Here is an 18,590-nt window from a genome sequence, read left to right as displayed (position 1 = left end):
GGCATCGTACGCCGGAGTCCGTGCAAGTTCTTCAGTCAACGTGAAAGGAGCTATGATGAGAGCACACTGGCTATCTGTCAAAAAAAGGTTGCTATGGAATAGCGAGTACATCTCTTCCATTAAAGCCTCCCGGCGGATTCAGCGGAGTTTATTTGACACAACTCCGGCGTACCTGCCAAGCGACTGGCTTCAGTGGACGCAACATTGTTATTTTTTGTTTTTCCGTCGAGATTGGGGTGACATTACGGAGAAAATAAAGCCTTGTGTGCACACGTTATACTCATCATTTTCTTGTTTTCGAACAGCTAACCACTGCCCCAAATCGCTGCTTCGAAGCATGACCACACGACATGTACGAACCAAACAAACCGATCGCATGATTTGTACCGACCAGAAAACGGAAATACGCTGGGGGGGACGATGCGGCTGCCATGTCGTTTTGCGCTGGCTCCCGTTGCGTTTGCTGACTGAAAGATTTATTCCTAACGCCTTTAGTTTGTGAATCTCCATGACGTGCACGGGCAAACAGCTGCTGAAACGTAGTTCGTTCCGGGCAGCGGCGGTCTGTGACTACTTTTGGATCCGGAACCACTCCGCTAATCTGTCCGCGCGCGCGTACTTTCGTCGACCTTCTTACTCGGGAAACTTGCCCTGAGAAAGGGCGTGTCCGCAACCTTTCAATATTTTTAAAGAGGTAAATAGGCGACGCATTACTCTAATTTTTTCCATTTTTGGGATTCTCTAAGCGTGTAGAGTGCGCTACCGTCATAAAATAACGATATAAGATTTTTGTGGAAACTTTCATGGTCATCTGTTCACTTGCTTATTTATACGATTTTTTTTTCAAGTTCAAAGAAAGCTGCGGAACACCTTTTACATACCTACCAGATATATGCGTATTTGGTATGAAATACTGCGAAATAACAATGGTGCTTTGAACAATACCTTTTATTTGCTCCAGTCATTAACGAAAACCCATAAAACTAAAATAAAACATTGTGAATCCGAGAAAAAAAACATGGACAGGAACTAAAACTAAAGAGCTTGAGGCTAATACTGCGGGGTTTCAGATATCTACTCCAATTAAAAGTGTATATACTGGTTTGTACAATTAGGATAGAAAACGCGGTAAATCCTCGTCGTGTTGCAATATTCAAAAAACCTGTTCAGGCATTCGTCGGGGGTTTCTTGGGAAAGAGTCATATTGGCCATCCACAGGTCGCAATGTCTCTCTAATAAAACAAGAAGAAAAAAACATTTTTTAAAAGTTGGTGAGCACAGTTAACAAACGCATATCGAAGTCTAATGCAATGAAATACGTTTCTTTCTTCTGTGCAATAGAATTTCTGTAGAAAAATATCAAGTAAGGTACTTCCGTTTCTTTGCAGAGATAAAGTAAACGCAAATTAGCATAAACAAGAGGACAGATATTGACAATCCTTTGATCAAAAATAAAGCGCCAAACCTCGTCAGTTTAAATATGTATTATAATTTTGATTAGGCTTTTTTATATAAACAATTCATCATGTGCCTATCATTTGATTGCATAGGCCTTATTTTGTTATTTATATATTTTTATTTCGTCTAATTATATGTGTTTAAGTATATCTGGAAGTCGAAGACTCTTGCCTGTTGAACACAAGCTACAATACTATCCTCGTTGTTCTTTTCCAAGCGAATTAACAGGGAATATATTTGTTATCGCTGTTGATGCACGTTTTGCGAGCTGTGTTTGTAACATGTTTTTTTTTATGTATCTCTGTGGCTGCTAAGTTTTTATTTTTGTTTTGTTGTTATATTTATTTTTTATACTACTGTGTTGTTTCTTTTTATGTCCTGGCGGCCTCGGTATAGAGACCTGCTAATGGCTTGTGGACGCCAACATTTGGGAAATAAGTAAATAATTAAACAAATAAGTTAATTTTTAAATATAATAATAAATACCCTTTAAGTCCACGCGTTTAGTTATTTTGAATGGCGGTAATGACCGAAGTTGTTAATTATTAATATCGCTGTTTCCGTATTTAGTTTCCCAGCTACGCCGAGTCGTTAGTCAATAAAAGAAGATAGATATGCCACCTACGTCGAGTCGTTAGTCAGTAAACGAAGATAGATATGGAAGTGAACAAGATTCAAGCTTCAGAAACAAATTTAACTTGATAAAAATTGAGAATTTACCTCCTTGATTTGTGAATGGGATTCGAAGAATGGTGCAGCTCATGTAGTTAGAATACAACACGAGATTATCCGTTGGAATGCCAACTGTGGGGGAAAATTCACCACATCTTTAGAAGTCACAAACAACATGTCTATTTGAAAGTGCACAATTATATCACAAATAACAGTAGAAAAACAACTATTTTTAACTAGGCGAGAATTATTGTTTGTTTGGTGTATAGAATTAGCACCCCCGACTAATTCACCTCCCCTGCACAATTGAACCTGTCTAGGTAAAAGGCGTGATGTTTTCTAAAGGGAGACTATGACAGTTTTGTTTTAAATTAGATTTCTTAAGCTACCCGATACATAGTTGTAATCGATATTTAAGATTAGGATATATTTTAATGGTGCTGAATATACTTACTGTGATGCTCACTTTCATATCTTGGTAAGAGATTCAAGATTATTTAATCTAATCTTGCGCCCAGTGAAACGCAAGTTTTTAAGTCTTTGAAAAAGCAGAAATTAGGTACCAAGAATTGCCCTGAGTAAAAAAGAACACCTACACGTGCGAGTATTTTCTGTTTTTTTTTGTTTTTTTTTTCAGCGCAGAAAACATTTATGCGGGTGAACAGGGTTCGAAACTCGCAAGTCCAGTTTTTATTTAACACTTTTTTTTTCCACTGGGATGTTTCAGATAATTTTCGTCATTTTTTGTGTTTTCTGGTTTCCAACCTTCCCTAGTCTTAAGCATTTGAGAAGTAGTGCGCAGCGCAGGGCAGTCTTACGCTAGAGCTCTATCCTGCTGTCTCGAGTATATTGACGCCCGTGTCACCCATTAGTATACTTTTGCTTTGGCACAAGTTCGTCACACTAAACGTTTAGTTGTTTCAGTACCTACGACAGAGACGCGAGGCCCTCCTTGAAACGAAAATACAAGACTTCAACGAAGAAGTTACCAGCTTCATCAACGACGTACTACGCCTGATTATCCGGGCCGACCTTCAGGCCGCCGGGAAGAATTTACGCGTCCTCACAAGGGGGGTAGCGTAAAATCTTTGGGGTCCTGGTCCGCAACCCTCCGACAACTTTTCATGGGTTTGTGGTTGTGGCACTCAACATGTATTCTTTATGTAGCTTTGCCCAGTATAATATGTTTTTCATTACACTGTAGCGTAACGCTCTGGTGTAAAATTCAACCCATCGTCTATATTCTTTGACAAAAATTGGTGTTCTTTGACCATACAAGGATAGACAGGCGTGCGCATAGAGCGAGATGTTGGAAAGCAGTCATTGCGATATGGGCACATACCCTCTGCACGTATTTTGAAAGTGTTTAGCATGCCTAGTGTAATGGCGCACAATTCATCGTTATAAACTGCTTACATAAATCCTTGCATGCAACACTGTGCGTGTTGCACTCTGGGAACTAGTAAGCCAGGGAGGAGAGTGGCATATTTTCAGGTTCAATGGACCCGTTAACAGGAGATCATACACAGAGCGTAGATTATTAACATCCCTTATCTCATGTTTCCTGGTTTTAAACGCATCGTTTTTGTGTTTTTTTTATTTTTTTTTTTTGTCTCGAAACTAATTTAAATGGCCAGACCTCGAAGCTTTAGAACAAACCTGAACCATACGTAAAGTTTGTCTTGACACATGCTTGTTGTATTTTGTACTCGTGCCTATCTGTTAGCGTTTCGAGGTATGGTGCTTGAGCCAGTGCTGGGAATCTCGACGCTGCGAAGCTCGGGGATCATGCTGGTGTACGAGGCAATACGCTGTAACAACCATTAATTACACGTACACCGAGTTTACACATTTACGTTAGTGTTGCTGGTCAGGAAGTTTGTTACTTGTTTTGTCCGTCCGTTGATGAACTATACCTTTTTTGCATTACAGTTTTTCTTAATACGCCATAGCACTGGTGGTGAAACTCGGAGACGTCATTAAAAAGCTAAAGTAAAACACACTTGTTATCTCTTATCTGTGCTGACCCGCAGCACTGCACGAAAGGAAGTACCCACCCGCTAACTTTCTGCGAATTCAACATCGCGCATGCGCATGAAGTTATTCTGCAATCATATAGGCCCTTTCGCACAAACAAGCCGTTTTTAAGAAGCCACGGTCGAGCACTCGAGTGAAGAATGTCGGACCGTTCGCAGGACGTCACGTATACGGACGTGAACTTCTATGCGGTGCGCCAAACCAACTAAAGGATTCAAAGCGCATTTGACGGTTTCTGATGGTCATACGATTTGTTATGTGTTTTTCTTCTTACTGAGTGAGCATGCTGAGATAACTTCAAATACACCGTTCAGACACATATCTTGGGGCATTGGCAAAAGCTCGTTCAAAAAGGCTTAGCGAGGAGTAGGCGCCGCTGGGTAGGGCCGCCGTCGTAGATAGCCAATCTCAGCGTTTGCGAAAACTTAGACTCTAACCAGCATAAAATATGAGTGGGAGATATCTGATAACACGAGGGAGACTTCATAGTAAGTTTTGTGCAGTAGTGAGGTTGAATTCCGTTTCCTTAAAAGTTCATGCGCCTACGTTGAGCTCAACGTTGAGACTCCTGTGAGGATGCGGCTTGTTTTTTGCTCAATGAAGTAACAAGAAGCGGACAAAATAACAAAATACATGTAGGGCTCGAAGTGGCTAAATTTCAGTCGTGGCTCACCGGTACTAGCCATGTTTATTGAAATTGAGCTCAAAGATGCAATCCTGGGGTGAGACGTGACTGAGCCATGCCTTACTACGTTTGCACACTCACGCGCAGTATCCGGAATGTCGAAAACGAAGGAAAGTGCCCCGGTGATCGTTCTATATCGCTTCACAATGAGAGTACTGTACATTCGTGGGAATGAACATAATGGAAAACGTAAGCAGCACATTCGGTCACGGCGTGATTGCATGAACTGAAGCTGCTCAATCGAAACAGAAACTGAGTGGCCTACTAGTTCACAGAGTGCCCTGCGTGGCATTTGCACGCGATGGGGCGCTTCGAAGTTTGAAGGAAGTCTATTCTTTGCAAAGAAATAGACGTATTTTAGAAACTTATTTTGGCCCCGTCCTCTGAACCACACCGATGACCTCCGAGCGCGCAGCTTAAGACAATCCGAGCCTGCCAAAGTAACAAAAACGTGCAGTGGATGCAGTTTTTTTGAACTTTCTGCCGCATCATTTGCAAATGTAAACAAGCGTAAAGTATATACATGAACGAGGTTCTCACTAGCTTCAACAGCGCTGTTTAATTTCTGAAACAGTGTCACTTGCCCAATGACCGTTTGTACAGGAGCTTAGAATAAATCACAAAGCAGTCCGCGCATGCGTGACGGGCGGCAGCAGCGTTCGGCGGCAGTGCATGAGACAACTGGTGCCCTCTCGTGCTCTACAACTGCAGGACTCCATCGAGGGTGTCATAAGTGCAGAAAGACTTAAATTCCCGCTAGGCAATGTGGCAGCGTTGGTGTAGCCAAACTGCTGTTGAGATAACGGCCGGTCTCGATTCACGCACTTCAATTTCATGCGGCCTTTTCCGTCCTAGAAAAAAGCGTGCGCATGATTCTGCGCGGAAGCGCTGCGACACAAAGAATTTCACCGTTCCACCATGCTGCTCAACATGCTCTGTTTTACTTAGCCCATTGGTTTACGGTTGTGTGCCATAATAAAAGCAACATCTGGGAAAACCTCTGGCCTGCTTCCCACCAGCTGCCCAGCCATGAATTAATAAATCATACCGTGAAAGAAGAAGATACCAAGGAAGACCCTTGCGTACGATAAATCTTCATCTACGGTTATGGGCAGCAGGAACTTTAAACCGGAGGGTTATATACCGGAATGCAGCATAAAGCCCCTGAGCCGTGCTTACGGTGTTTGATGGTTCTTAGAAGAACCTGATGCCTGCACCCCAAAAAACTCAAAGAGAACCCGTTTTCAAGCGGTCGGAATCTACACCCAAAAGCAGAAAATGAAAGGCAGATGCGTTAGGTGTTCTAGGGGTCTGCGAACAGAGTGAGCAAGTTGAACGAAACGGATCTTAAGCACGGCGGTCCTGTACTTTTGACTGCAGAGCAATACCAGCTATGGCCGCTCTGCGGAGAAGATCCTGGCCACCCAATGGCTTTTCCAGGCAATTAGGTCGCACTGCCGCTATCCAAACATAGGTGATGGGGGAAATAAGAGTCTTTGCGCGGGTAAGCTGGTATGCGATCATAATGAAAAAAAGAAAAAGAAGAAAACCTAGACCCGTTGTTTCCCCGTCTCGTTGGTTTTTTTTAAAGCATGATAGGTGCTGTCAAGCCCCACTGGTGACGTTGCAAGACAGCAAGCGCGAATTCATTCCGGCCGTAGGGAAATCGGTCTGATAAAACACGGAGATTCCAAAATTTATCTCTGGAGTGAGGAATATGGTGAGTTGCTGAGGATGTTAATAAGAACGTTACTATACACGGAGACAACTTTTTCTGGCATTTCCAAAGAGGTGAAGACCGCGCGAGTACAGCAGTGATCGGCGCTCATTGTGCGCGAACGCGCGGGTGCCTATAACGTTTGCTTCATTGCCAAGCAAAGTGGTCGCCAAGTATACAAAGTGTCTGAAATAGCGGCCAGGCTCCTAAAATTGACCGTAAAAATTAGTTTCGCAACCTATCGCACTACAATTTCGTGTAACGTTTCCTACAGGAGGTGCATTTGTTTCTATTAAATTTGCAAAGAGCGAACTTACCTGAGGACAACGGAAACGCAGCAAAGCCACCGGTCTTCAAAAAATATGGCGCCGTTTAGCATGGAAGAAAAGAGATGGCGGAAGCGGTCGCGACCCAAACTGCCGCCAACGAACGAGCATACGGCGCCGAGAGCCGGCGTCAAATAGCAGACAACCTTTTCGACTCAAATGCGGTGCGTGTGCCGCAGGCGGCGACAGTCGCAGAACCAAAAACAGGCGCGGTAACAATAGAACAGCAACGCAAACGCCGTAAACCCCCCCCTCCCAAACAAAAAAAAAAAGCAACAACAACAACAAAAACAAAGTAACCCGACAAACAATTTTTTAATAGTATGTGTCTGTTCATGGTGTTTTATTAGTAAGGATTATAAAATCATGCATTGGAAACTGACATTGAAGAAGCTCGCGCCGCTTTTGAGTCGAAAAGATTGTCTGCTAATGACGTTTGCCCTCAGCGCAGTATGCTCGTTCGTTGGTGGCAGTTGGCGTCGCGACCCCTTGCTCCATCTCTTGTCTCCCGCGCCAAACAGCGCACTGTTGTTTGAAGACCGTTGGCTTCGCTGGGTTTCCATATAAGTGAAGGGTTTTTTTTTTTTTTACTTTTGCCTAAGTTAAGTTCTCTCTTTGCGAATTTTATAGAAAAAAAATGCACCACCTGCGGGCAATGCTGTACCAACTCGTAGCGCGATAGGCTATGAAACCAATATTTGCGGTCAGAAACCTGGTTGCCATTTGAGACACTCTGTCACAATGACAGTTGACAAGCTCCCGAGAACGCGTGGCGCCTTGTCGTGGTGGGTCCGTTCGGTTGACGTTTGCGACGCCATCAGCCAGCCATATGGACAGGAGCGACGGAACCGATAGAATGTTGGACACACATTGTATTTGGCGGAAAGTAATTATGTTTTGGTTTTTATGGTGAACATAAACTGTGCGCAAAAATTAGCCCTAAAAGAACGTCGTTCAAGAACGGTCGCTATTCGTTGACCGTGCGAGCGGTGCTGCTGCTGGCGCTGGGACCGCTATTCGCCCATACCTGCTCTCCTGCAAACCACGTGGAAGGATCGTTTTCGAACGACGGTTTTCCGTAGAGCTTGTCAACTGATAGATCTAAGAACATTGGATAGTACTTACAAGGAGTCCTCGCAAAGTACATGTCGTTTGGGAAACCGTGCCCACCCATCTCCTTCAAAATTAGGTTTTCGTTGATTGTTTTCCAACTGCACAAGAAATGTACATCAGATAGTACGAAGGAAGTTGACACTTCTAAGAAGATGAAAGTAATCACTTACTCAAATCCACTTCTATATCTATACTGCAACGAGTAATTACTCGGTGTTATCTTTTTCGTAATATTGAAATTTTCACACTCCAAAGGGGTATTGCTCAAAAATTCTGTCACATTATACGTGCGCCACTTGACCCATTGCGTAGCGCTCATTTCGAGCACCTGTGAAAAGCGTAAGATAAACATTATTGTGTCGTGCATCATGCTCTTAATGTAAACTAGCGATTCAAGTGGTGCTCATCTTATCGAATTCAATATGTATGTAAGTTGGCAAATTATTATTTTAGTATAATTTGATCATATTCGTAAAGTTGGCATATTTAGCTACATATGAAAGGGAAAAATCGTTATAGAGGACGTCACAGGAGTATAGTCTTAGAAGAAACACACGAATTGCCGTACGTAAAGCAGAATATTAGCAGTTTAACAACATATGTTGCCGTAAAAACCAAAGAAAAAAAAGACTTTAAAGTTTAACCGAAAACATGATTTTCGTGAAAGACTTGTGAAATTATTATGTGCTGAAGAAAATGAGCCATCTGTGTTAATATCTCGAACACTTTATGTTCATGTCCCGTTCATTGAAAAGCACTTCAAAAGAACCAAAGCGCGCACATGATCTCTCCACACCGTCGTCTCCTTCCGCACGATAAAGTCTGCCGACTCTGCCAACATTAACTATTGTCACCATCAACATGGCAACGAAGGCGTATCCTGCTTAGACGGACACGCGAACGCAGACGCCGAAGTCTGCTAAAGTCGAGGTTTGCTAAAGTGGATGACCAGCCAAAACCGGACGTGCTGGTGTGGGGGTGACGCTGGGAGCAGGAAGCGGTCGCCTGGCGAACCCTTGACGGTTCCGTTGAAACTTGGTGCAAGCTCGCGGCGGAGGGTGTAATAAATAGAAAGTTTTCTTAGATCGTTCTCGCCGTCCCTCAACGCTCCCCGCAACCCGCTACGATACCGGAACTCTGCAGTCAAGGCCACCGACGCGAAGGCGCAGTAGCGGCTTCTTCGTTGGGGAGGGCTTAGCGGAGGGGGAAACACGGTCTACGAAAACTCCCTAATGTTTCCCGAGCGAAGCGAAGACCTCGCGTAGCGGGTTCGGTTTGGAAGCCTAGCTTGAAACCTTAAGAGGAGGCTCCATCGACCTGTAATTTCGTTGTCGGGTAGCAGACGATATCCGGGAAATGGCGTTAAGCGTGAGACACATGCGCATCAAAACTGTCCGATCCGACGTCCGATCCGACAGTCCGAACGCCGCTCCGAATCGCCGCACGGGACAGTTCGAGGCACACACTTCCGACCTTGCATGTGACACGACGATCCGTTCGGCTCCGCCCAGGAGACCCAAGCGCTCCAGCGGAGCTCCGCGTTCCTATACAGGGTACGATCTCTGGTCCCAGATTAACGGTTCAGCTGGCACGAGAAAAATGAGGAGCCCGTTCTCGCTAGCGCGTGCATTCTTTGCTGGGGCCATCTTTCTCGAACGGGTAAGCGGGATCCACGCGTCCGGCTTCTCGTCGCCCACGTCAGTCCCGTTTTCTTGTTCGTCCCGCCAGACCCAGTACGTCATCATGACGTTCGCGCTAGCTGTTCTGTCATTGGCTGGACGCTTCCGGCTGTCCGTCCGCCGTGCGAAACTATTTGATCTGGCACGTCGAACGCACGCAGGATCGCCGATCTGACATCTAAAGCGACCAAACTTTTGGGATCAGGCAGTCGTATTGCCGAATCGGACGTCGGATCGGATAGATTTTTCGAGCATCTGTCTCGCGCTTTAGTTGTCGCTGGCTTCGGACGGTATATTTGCGTGTACATCTATCCAGAGACGCCTCGTTGTCATGGTGACAGTGACCGTAGCAGACGGCCTTTATCGTGCATAAGGTGACGGTGATGTGGCAAGAGCAGGTGTGTGCTTCGGCTCTACTGCCGTGCTGTTTTTCAATGGGCAAAAAAGAAAAAAGTGTATGAAATAAAGAGTTAACACAGATAGGGGATTTTCTTCCGCGCCTAATATTTTACCGCCTCTCTCACAAAACACGTTTTTTTCTTGGCCACCTTACGGCCGGTGTAATTCTTTTTTTTACCTCGAACATATATTTAAAATATGAAACCGCCGGTGTTTTTATTATGAAGTTCCTTATCACTGTGGCGCGGCGCATGACCTGCCCTGAAGTATGTGACAGTGGGTTGTACGGACCTTTATTTGGTGCTCGCGTTCTCCGAAGATCGTCGGTAGTATTAAAGCATTAGAGAAACGGTGAATGCATTCACTACTAAGGCGAGACGTGACAGACCTACGTCATGCAATGTAGACCTGATATCATTGGTATTCAGTCTAGCGGCCATTCCTCAAATGAAGTATAACAAGACGCAAAGCAGATGCCTCGTGTGACGAAGTTCCAAGAGCATCGAATGCACCTCTTAGCCTCTATCACTTATTTCATTAATGTCTTATAAATTTTAACAAGGCCCGGACAGTTCCTTGATGGTATGTTTGACTGTTAATCGAAATACCTGTAAGCTTCTTTCTATTTAATTTTCTTATTACCGTTCTAATGCGGTATGCAGAAGTTATGAAGCATGGCGTTGGCTTTATTATTTATCTATTTATCTATTTATTTTTGTATAGATATGCTTCAGGCTAAACCGATAAAAGCAGGAAAGGCAAACAGATTTGTAGATAGACCGAATCGAATAGAAACACACAGTAATCAACAATAATATCGAGATAGCAAACTAATCTTGAAACAATTGAGAGGAAGAATGTTATTATTCATCACGGTATTAGTATTTGACTTAAGTCTAGGCTTGAATGAATAAAAATAAAAGTATTTCATAATCTGCTCAAGTGAAAGGTTAGTGATTTTTATATGCTGAGGTAGAGGATGTTTTAGTCACGCTTTTGAGACAGTCGTATCACTGATTATATTCTTAATTTAATAGCGATTGATAACTGCTACGTCTGGAGGCGCAACATACCCACAATATATTTTTCTGTGCGGCTTTCTTTGCTATTTCAAACATACTGGGTATAGTTATCTATCTGTACAGATTCGAGAAATCTAATTTTTTTTTTAAACCACTGCCTTTTTTTTTTATTGATGTGCTTCTTAAACGAATTTTCTGCTGTAAAAGAAGCCAAAAAAATCGGCGCCTGGACGCAGAAAGCTCGAACTTTCCCCTAGTATGTACTGAGCAGGCCCGTCTTACCCTGAGGAATTTCAAGGTGTAGTTTTCTTCATATAACAAAATGAAAGCAAAATACTTGCCAAAGTTAACGAAAGGCCCATTCGCAGACAATCGAGTTACCGACGTTATGCGGGGCACACGTTCGTCTGCTTCGTTCGCAGGGGTTGCACCGACGTCAGAACGCCGAGCTCTGCTTGGGTGTGATGGGGGATAAGGGGTAGACTACAATGCTAGCTGCTTTGAGGTCCACCTACTATCCTTCCAAACGGAGCTGAGCTCGTCGTTCTGACGTCGGTGTAACCCCTGCTTAACAAGCAGACGAACTTTCGCTACGCATATAGCTTGTGGCACCATCTCCCGATAGGCGCCAACGCTGACAACAGAGTGCGTCGCTTGCTCGCTGTGCCTATCGGGAGGTGGCGCCATCAGCTAATAGCGTCGGTAACTCGGGCGTCTGAAAACTGTCTTAACGTAGACTTTGACAAGTCTTTTGCTTTCCTTTTTTATTTCTCAGTGCACATTCGGTAAAAGTTCGAGCCTTCTATACGCAGGCGCCGATTTTTCCAGCTAGTTTTACAGCTGAATGTGCTCTTGAAACACCCTATATAAATTTAATTTTTTTACGAGAGGTGCGGGGGGGGGGGGGGGGGGGGTGTACGGTTTCTAGAGTAAACATCAGTTATTTTTGCTAGAAGACCCACAATTAAGATTACACGGCTGAACGTCAGGCAAGGCAAAGCAAGCAGAACTGTGCAAAGGGCGATTTACACACATGCGTTGCGTTCGACCGAGTGCGAGGGTCGAAACGGCAACAGCTGCGTCTGCTCATTTTGTTGGAGTGGACGCGGCTGTTGCCATAGCAACCCTCGCCCTGAGTCGGACTCAACACAAGTGTGTGAATCACCCTAAAGTGCTGCAGTCAACCGAGTGGTGGCTGTCAAACATTCGGTTGGTTTACAACCGGAGTGGTGGTCTCTTCTCGCCTTATGCCGGGATCACACTGCTTATACATCATACAAAAGACAGTCTGCGGACAGATTCGAACGCGAGTCACCGCGAGCTCCATGCTTCGAATGCCGCGTGGCAATGTGTTCAAGGAGGAAACTTGGCACGCGGCATTCGAACCACGGATATTCCGGTGACTCGTGCTTGCAAACTGTCTTTTGTATGATGTATGAGCAGTGCGACCCCGGCTTTACGGAAACAAACCAAAGGACCTTCCAAATTTTTAGCGCGTGGGAACCGAGACTTCAGGCCCGTTCACACACTTACGTTTGCTTGGGGCCGAGCTCTTGTGATCTCTTCCGACAATGGACCATACTGGCACGCTGACGCCACCTCTGAGGCCGACATGTACTGAACTCATTACATGTAATCAAATCACTTGTAATCGGCTACTTATTAGGATAATTTTGTAATAATTGGGTAAACTCCAATACTTCGTTAATTTGAAGAGTAGCAATCATTCTGCTTGTGATTTTAAAGAATGCGTACTCCTAAAAAACATCTTGTTAAGAATGGAGCTTCTTAAGCACAAACCTTGAAATTTGTGCTTTAGGAGTACGCATTTTTTAAATTTTATTTTGACTTTTGCTTTTACTACAGTCGGAATATTACGAGAGATACCTGGAATTGCCTGAAACGAAACAGTTGGTTTTAGCTATGCAATTAAAAAATGCACTTACTCTGGTGGCATTTTGTTCTTTGTATTTCGAAGGGTCTTCTTCAGGGGGAACTGTAGTCCCAATCATTCTGGCACTGGGTGTCCCTGGACGAGTAGTCGTTCCTGTAGAGCCATAGGTTCCCACTCGACGTGTGGTAGTACTTGTGGAGCCACTGGTTCCCCAAAACACTCCACACACAAAAACGGCCAAGCTTAAAACAAGCTTCATATTGTGCGTTTAAAGAAGAAATGGGAATATTTTAAACCCTCGAGTATGTGAGTATTTATACCCTGTCTCTTACCAGCACTCATCTGCGTGAGCCAATCAGCAGTTCTATAAGCCCACAAAAAAAAAAAAAAAACTGCGTATAATTTTTCAATTGAAGTTTCTTGTGGAGGAGTAAAGCAGGGCGTGGACAAATTGGATGCAGCAAACCAGCTGACTGTTGTTACTTAACAAAGGGCTCCATTCTGCAGAAGCGAGATATTGCGCAACAGCTGCCAGCTGCATATCGGGAGCTTTGCAGTGCAGAAGAAGAGCTTTCGACTCACGAAACAAAGCCACGCTCGGCCCAGCAAAGCTTACCGATCTGAACAATGAAGTACTTACGAGGGAACTCTTGTTGCTCTCGGGTTGGTGTTCTCCGAGGCTCATAGGGTTAAAGTCGATCTTTTACACGATCGACGTTAGTCCCGCCTAGACTAAACGCTAAATAACTACACAATTTTTAAACCATATCAAATTACATAAAGTGCCGCCGAGAGTTGAGCTTGTATTCGTTGGTCATATTCTGGAAACAGAGCAAAAAACACAGACGAAGCAGAACAGGCAAGCAGGACCAAAGCTGTCTCGCAACAGAAGTTTTGATTAATTGAGACAGAAAGGACGAAACATATGGGAAGAAACCAACCAGACTCTATCAGGTATAGATGTGTAAAACCGTTTGTTCTATCGCCCGTATAAAAATCCCCAAATTGAGGAAAGTGTCAAAGAATAAAAGAACATTCCACTATTGGAATCAAGCCTAGAGCTCCCGCGCGACAGTCAAGCGCGGTAACCATATTCCGCCACGCACAAGCTCGCTCGGCGACGCGCGTGGCAATATCACATCCAGTGATGGGCTGTTTATCTATCTTGATAATGATGACAGGGTTTTTCATATGCTAAAAATAAAACAAAATGATACCTTTTTGGAAAAGCTATTTTGGTTGAATGACGTTTTTCTGTGTATGTGATTGTGGTGTTTAACGGAGGACTACATTGCCGTAATTTGTATTAATAATACAATTAGGGTATTTTAATCCGTAGTTTTTCAAGCTCTATTATATTTTCATTCCCAGGATCTATTTTCAAACGCGCAAACAAGTATGGCAATCAAATGTGTGCAAATTATCATTACTGGTGCCAATTGCAGCATTTTATAGCGCAGCTCCTGGGCGCCCGTTTCCTAGTTTCGCGGTGTCGCCGTCCGCTTAACCGCCCCGCTAAATTTATCGGGAAATTGAATTGGTGTTGAGGTCACGTGACGTCAATCTTCCCACTAAATCTAGCGGAAAAACTGAATTTGTTCATAAGTGACTTGACACGAAGTCATGTGACGTCATATTCCCCGCTAAATTTAGCGGGGAAACTGAATAGTTGTTGAGGTCACGTGGCATCACTTTTCCAGCTAAATTTAGCGGGAAACTATGGGAGGAGGGGAGGGTATGAAGGAGGAGGAGGATGAGAGGGTACGCAGGCGGAGGGTGCGGCTCCTGAAGAGCTGCGCTCTAATTTCGCATTACAGAGATTTACAAACGTCTTTAATTTTTTTTTTAGTTTACAAGTTATAAAATAAAAAATAGTCTCGAATAAATGAAAACATTCTAGCTAATCTAAGAAATGCATGTAAAATTACAGAAATTGTGGGTAGAGTATATGGCGCTATCAATGTCGCGACTTCTGACAATCGGCCAAACTTCCGAAGTCGTCACCAAACCTTCAAAACCACATGCCCCCCCCCCCCCCTTTCCCCCCAAGACAAACCACACAACATTTTTTTTTTTAATTACCAATCTTTTAAGCACATTTCGGTTCTCTAATTTTTACGCGCCGTCGTTTTGCCAATCTCAGCATTTCCAGTTCGAAGGAATGGCTACCAGCTTGCACGTCAGTCCACTGCAGAACGTTTATTTGGTGTTGGAAACCATGAAGCAGTAGTAAATTTTAGTATTGCGTATACGAGCGAACTCAAGAGCTGCGCGTTTGCGTTAGTGTTGCGTGATGAACACTGCGCGCGAACGGAGCCAAAAATTGCGATCTTCGATTGGAGCATGGCAACGAGGGACACGCGCTGCGTGGGGCACGCAACTCTAAGACAGACGTACAGCTTTTGAGTTTCCTTCTAAACGCAAAACTAAAACTCTTTAAAAAGATACAATCCCATACCGACGGCAGCACTACATTGGGATAGTGCAGAGTGTTGTTTGTATTCGGAAATGGCATTTCGCGAGCTATGATCGCGAGCAGTTCCGACCTGCGCGCTGAGCAGGAAAACCGGGGGACTATGACTATAGAGCGCTTTGTGTTTCGGCCACGGGAGAGCGAGCAACGAGCTGAAGACGCGAATATCGTCGGAGACAACGTATTGGAAGTGTACTAAAGCTACCATTGTTCGAAAAGCTCTACGCCTATATCGGCAACAAGCGATTTCTCAAAAGAAACCAAAAAAAAAATCTTCTGATGCGTCTAGTGCTAGGTTCGCCAAAGGATAGCTTGTGCCACATTATATTGTATCTTCACGGAGCCCTTCCTTTATATTTTTGTGTTTGTGTGGTTGTTCTGTAGTGCCCGTGTTGACATTGATCTTAAATAACATCTTTCAAGTCAGCTATTTTCACCGTAGGTGCGCTGGAACACACTTCTTGGCGACAACTGACCGCTCATCTACGGGTACTGTTTTGGACTATTTCTAGAATTAGACAATGTCTAACTTATGAAAGCCGGAAGAATAATTTACCCGAAATTCTAGCGGCAGTTGCCTGCCATTAGCTGTCTGAACTCATGTGACAACTGTAGGTAGAATACCGACTTTCTTATTCTCCCGGCATTTCGTGAAAACACGTTTCATGCACACCTTTTCATGGATTCACGTTCCAGAGACACACGTTTCGTCGGCACTCGTAACGCAAATTGCGTGCTGAAGGGACATTTCGTCGCGCCTGTATCCCTGAGGCGTGTGCTCACCGACTCAGCCCAACCGTTCACTCTGCTTCGTGGCAAGAGTCTGCAGCGGCTAATAACAAACATCTTAACCCACCCAGCCCACCTGTACACGCCGCTTCACGCCGATACTCTAAAACGGCTCATTAAAAAAAAGGAAAAAGAAAGAAGCTATCCTGAGTTGTTTATGAAACATCGCGTGTCGATGAAACGATCTGCCGAAATGTCGTTCGATGAACTGATTGCACCACCAATGAGTGGCGGATGCCGGTAGAATCTCGGGGAAATAATTATGCCGGCTGCCGGGAGAATAGACATTGCCCAATTATTACCCTGCGCTTCATTAAAAAAAACCTATCGTGAAATGTAATGTCAACAGCTTCATTTTCGGTCTGGCTCGCACCGAACTGTCCGCGAGGCTGTTTCCTCGCCGCTAGTTCGGTTGCGTTCGGCGGCGACACGCCATTCTTATGCTCCATTCTCAGTTACATTGCGTGTTCATTTCTTGCGATTCTTTAGACGTCTTTCTATAATTCTAAACATATACCTGTAATACAATATACCTTGTACATCTGCCCCTGTGACGAATTTTCTTGTTTTGATTTTCAGGTATGTTTTGGCCTGGACGTCACAATGAAATTTCCTGTCGGTGACTTTCTAAAGCATTACCAATCACCGCAGGAGGCCGAGGATACCAATCGCATTTACATTTACATTTACATTTATATAGTGTACTTCGTTTAACTGTAAGTCCGTCCGCAGCCGACACTAGGATGCAACGAAGCCAATCCAGCATAGACAAAAGTGCATTTTCAATACGCTCATTGTCGTTGCGGGTGTGCTATCACTGGCTAAACCAATCACGCACAGAGAAAGAGCAGCGTGGCGGTGCATTCACTCTGAGCAATTGGTCCATTCGTTAACAGAAAAAGCCCAAGGATGCTCTAGCCGAAGAAAAAAATAAGAAAACAACAAAGCAAGTGTCAAAACCACGTGATATATGATAAACACGTGCGACTCCCCGCATGCGTTTCTCGGTAAAGATTGCGGTTGTATAAGCTACCGCGACCACGGCAGCGTACGGTCTTTCATTTATATAAAAAGGTGTGGCCGCAGTGTGTTTACTTCTTCTTCGGTAATCATTTGGTATACACCTTTTTGCTGTTTACAAATATGGACTGCCTTTTGCTTCCCAAGCGACTTCCGGTCCCAAAGTCTTTGCGAGCCTGTTGAGCTTGCTTACGTCACCAGTGCTCGTAAGCATAAATGCTACCCCGACAACAAAATTGGAGATTTAACGAGGGCCTTCCGCTGTACAATATTACATCCTGGAGGAAGCAAATTGGTTTACAAGAATACTTGAAACATTTTAACAGATCTCGCGCTCCTTCGTTATTTTGGTGTTCACCTGGAGAATTGGTGGTCAAACGTTTCATCTACATTTCAAGAAGAGGTGACCTTTGTTCATTCCTTTAATAAACCGGAAGTTTTCTGGCACGTCAAAGACTGGAGCACCACCTGGTGTCGTTTGCCATAAAAAGGGTCTTTAGTGAAGTGGTCAATCGTTGCAGGTGATACCACAGCTTCGCTGTCCAACCACCTTCACAGCGTAGATTGGAGCACCAACTTTTGCAGAAAGATTAAGTGTTTTTCGGGGACAAATTTTGATCTCTGCAAGACAGTAGCATTTATCAAATCTTAAAAAAGTTGTGGTTATTGATTTTCCTGAACTCCAGCGAACATCCACAATCCAAGTAGCGCCTATTTCGAAAGGTCACATGGCCATTCTCAACGTTTATTACACACCATGGATTAAATCAAGTGGCTGAATGTCGCATTAAAAATAAAATAAAATAAAAATTATGCGTCTGTTTGCGTTAACTCGCAGGTGGTATGCGTAGCTAACGTTATTTTTCAATATAACGTCAGCTACGCAAAAGTAAGTGCACCACTAAGGAGGCGTTAACATGTTGGTGGGTCACTCAAAATGAAAATAAATAAGTAAATAAAATATTTCGCTTCAGCTTAACTCGAGTCGCTGCCGACGCTACGAGCCAATGGACCAATTAGACAGCGTCAAAAGTGCAAGTCACTGAGCCCTTTCATTTTATGGAGGATTCAGCGATGATAGAACACTTCCAGAAACATGACGAACACCTTAATGGCTTCGCTTTGACGCAGTCTGTTTGGTTCCATTAGCTCGTAGCGTCGACTGCGTAGGGACCAGGGTGTAAGAGAGACAGGTGGGGAAACGAGAGCCAAATGAGCCACCGATTCTGTCCCCCTCGGTTTTCTCTTTTTTTGCAGCGCCATCTATGTGGAGCACCGCGAACTCTCACTCCGGGTGGGCGACCGG

The 18,590-nt window shown here is 44.2% G+C and overlaps 1 protein-coding gene across 1 annotated transcript; it reads right to left on the bottom strand.

Moving 5' to 3' along the window:
* Positions 1 to 1,083: 1,083 nt before the first annotated feature.
* Positions 1,084 to 13,261, bottom strand: LOC115326142. The gene is made up of 5 exons (XM_040211997.1): positions 13,055 to 13,261; positions 8,179 to 8,336; positions 8,021 to 8,106; positions 2,179 to 2,262; positions 1,084 to 1,232 (listed from the first exon to the last, which is right to left on the bottom strand). Exons 1-5 carry the CDS (start codon positions 13,259 to 13,261, stop codon positions 1,084 to 1,086), a joined length of 684 nt encoding a protein of 227 aa, XP_040067931.1.
* Positions 13,262 to 18,590: the final 5,329 nt, after the last annotated feature.

The sequence above is a fragment of the Ixodes scapularis genome, unplaced genomic scaffold, assembly GCF_016920785.2.
Source record: "Ixodes scapularis isolate PalLabHiFi unplaced genomic scaffold, ASM1692078v2 PGA_scaffold5__190_contigs__length_132052651, whole genome shotgun sequence".
NCBI lineage: Eukaryota > Metazoa > Arthropoda > Arachnida > Ixodida > Ixodidae > Ixodes > Ixodes scapularis.
This window is presented reverse-complemented; position numbering and strand designations above follow the sequence as displayed.

Coding starts and splice junctions, on each gene's coding strand:
- LOC115326142 (XM_040211997.1), bottom strand. CDS start 13,261: ATGAAGCTTGTTTTAAGCTTGGCCGTTTTTGTGTGTGGAGTGTTTTGG. Junction 8,337..13,054: donor AAGAACAAAATGCCACCAGA/GTAAGTGCATTT, acceptor CGCTTTTCACAG/GTGCTCGAAATGAGCGCTAC. Junction 8,107..8,178: donor AGATATAGAAGTGGATTTGA/GTAAGTGATTAC, acceptor TTTCTTGTGCAG/TTGGAAAACAATCAACGAAA.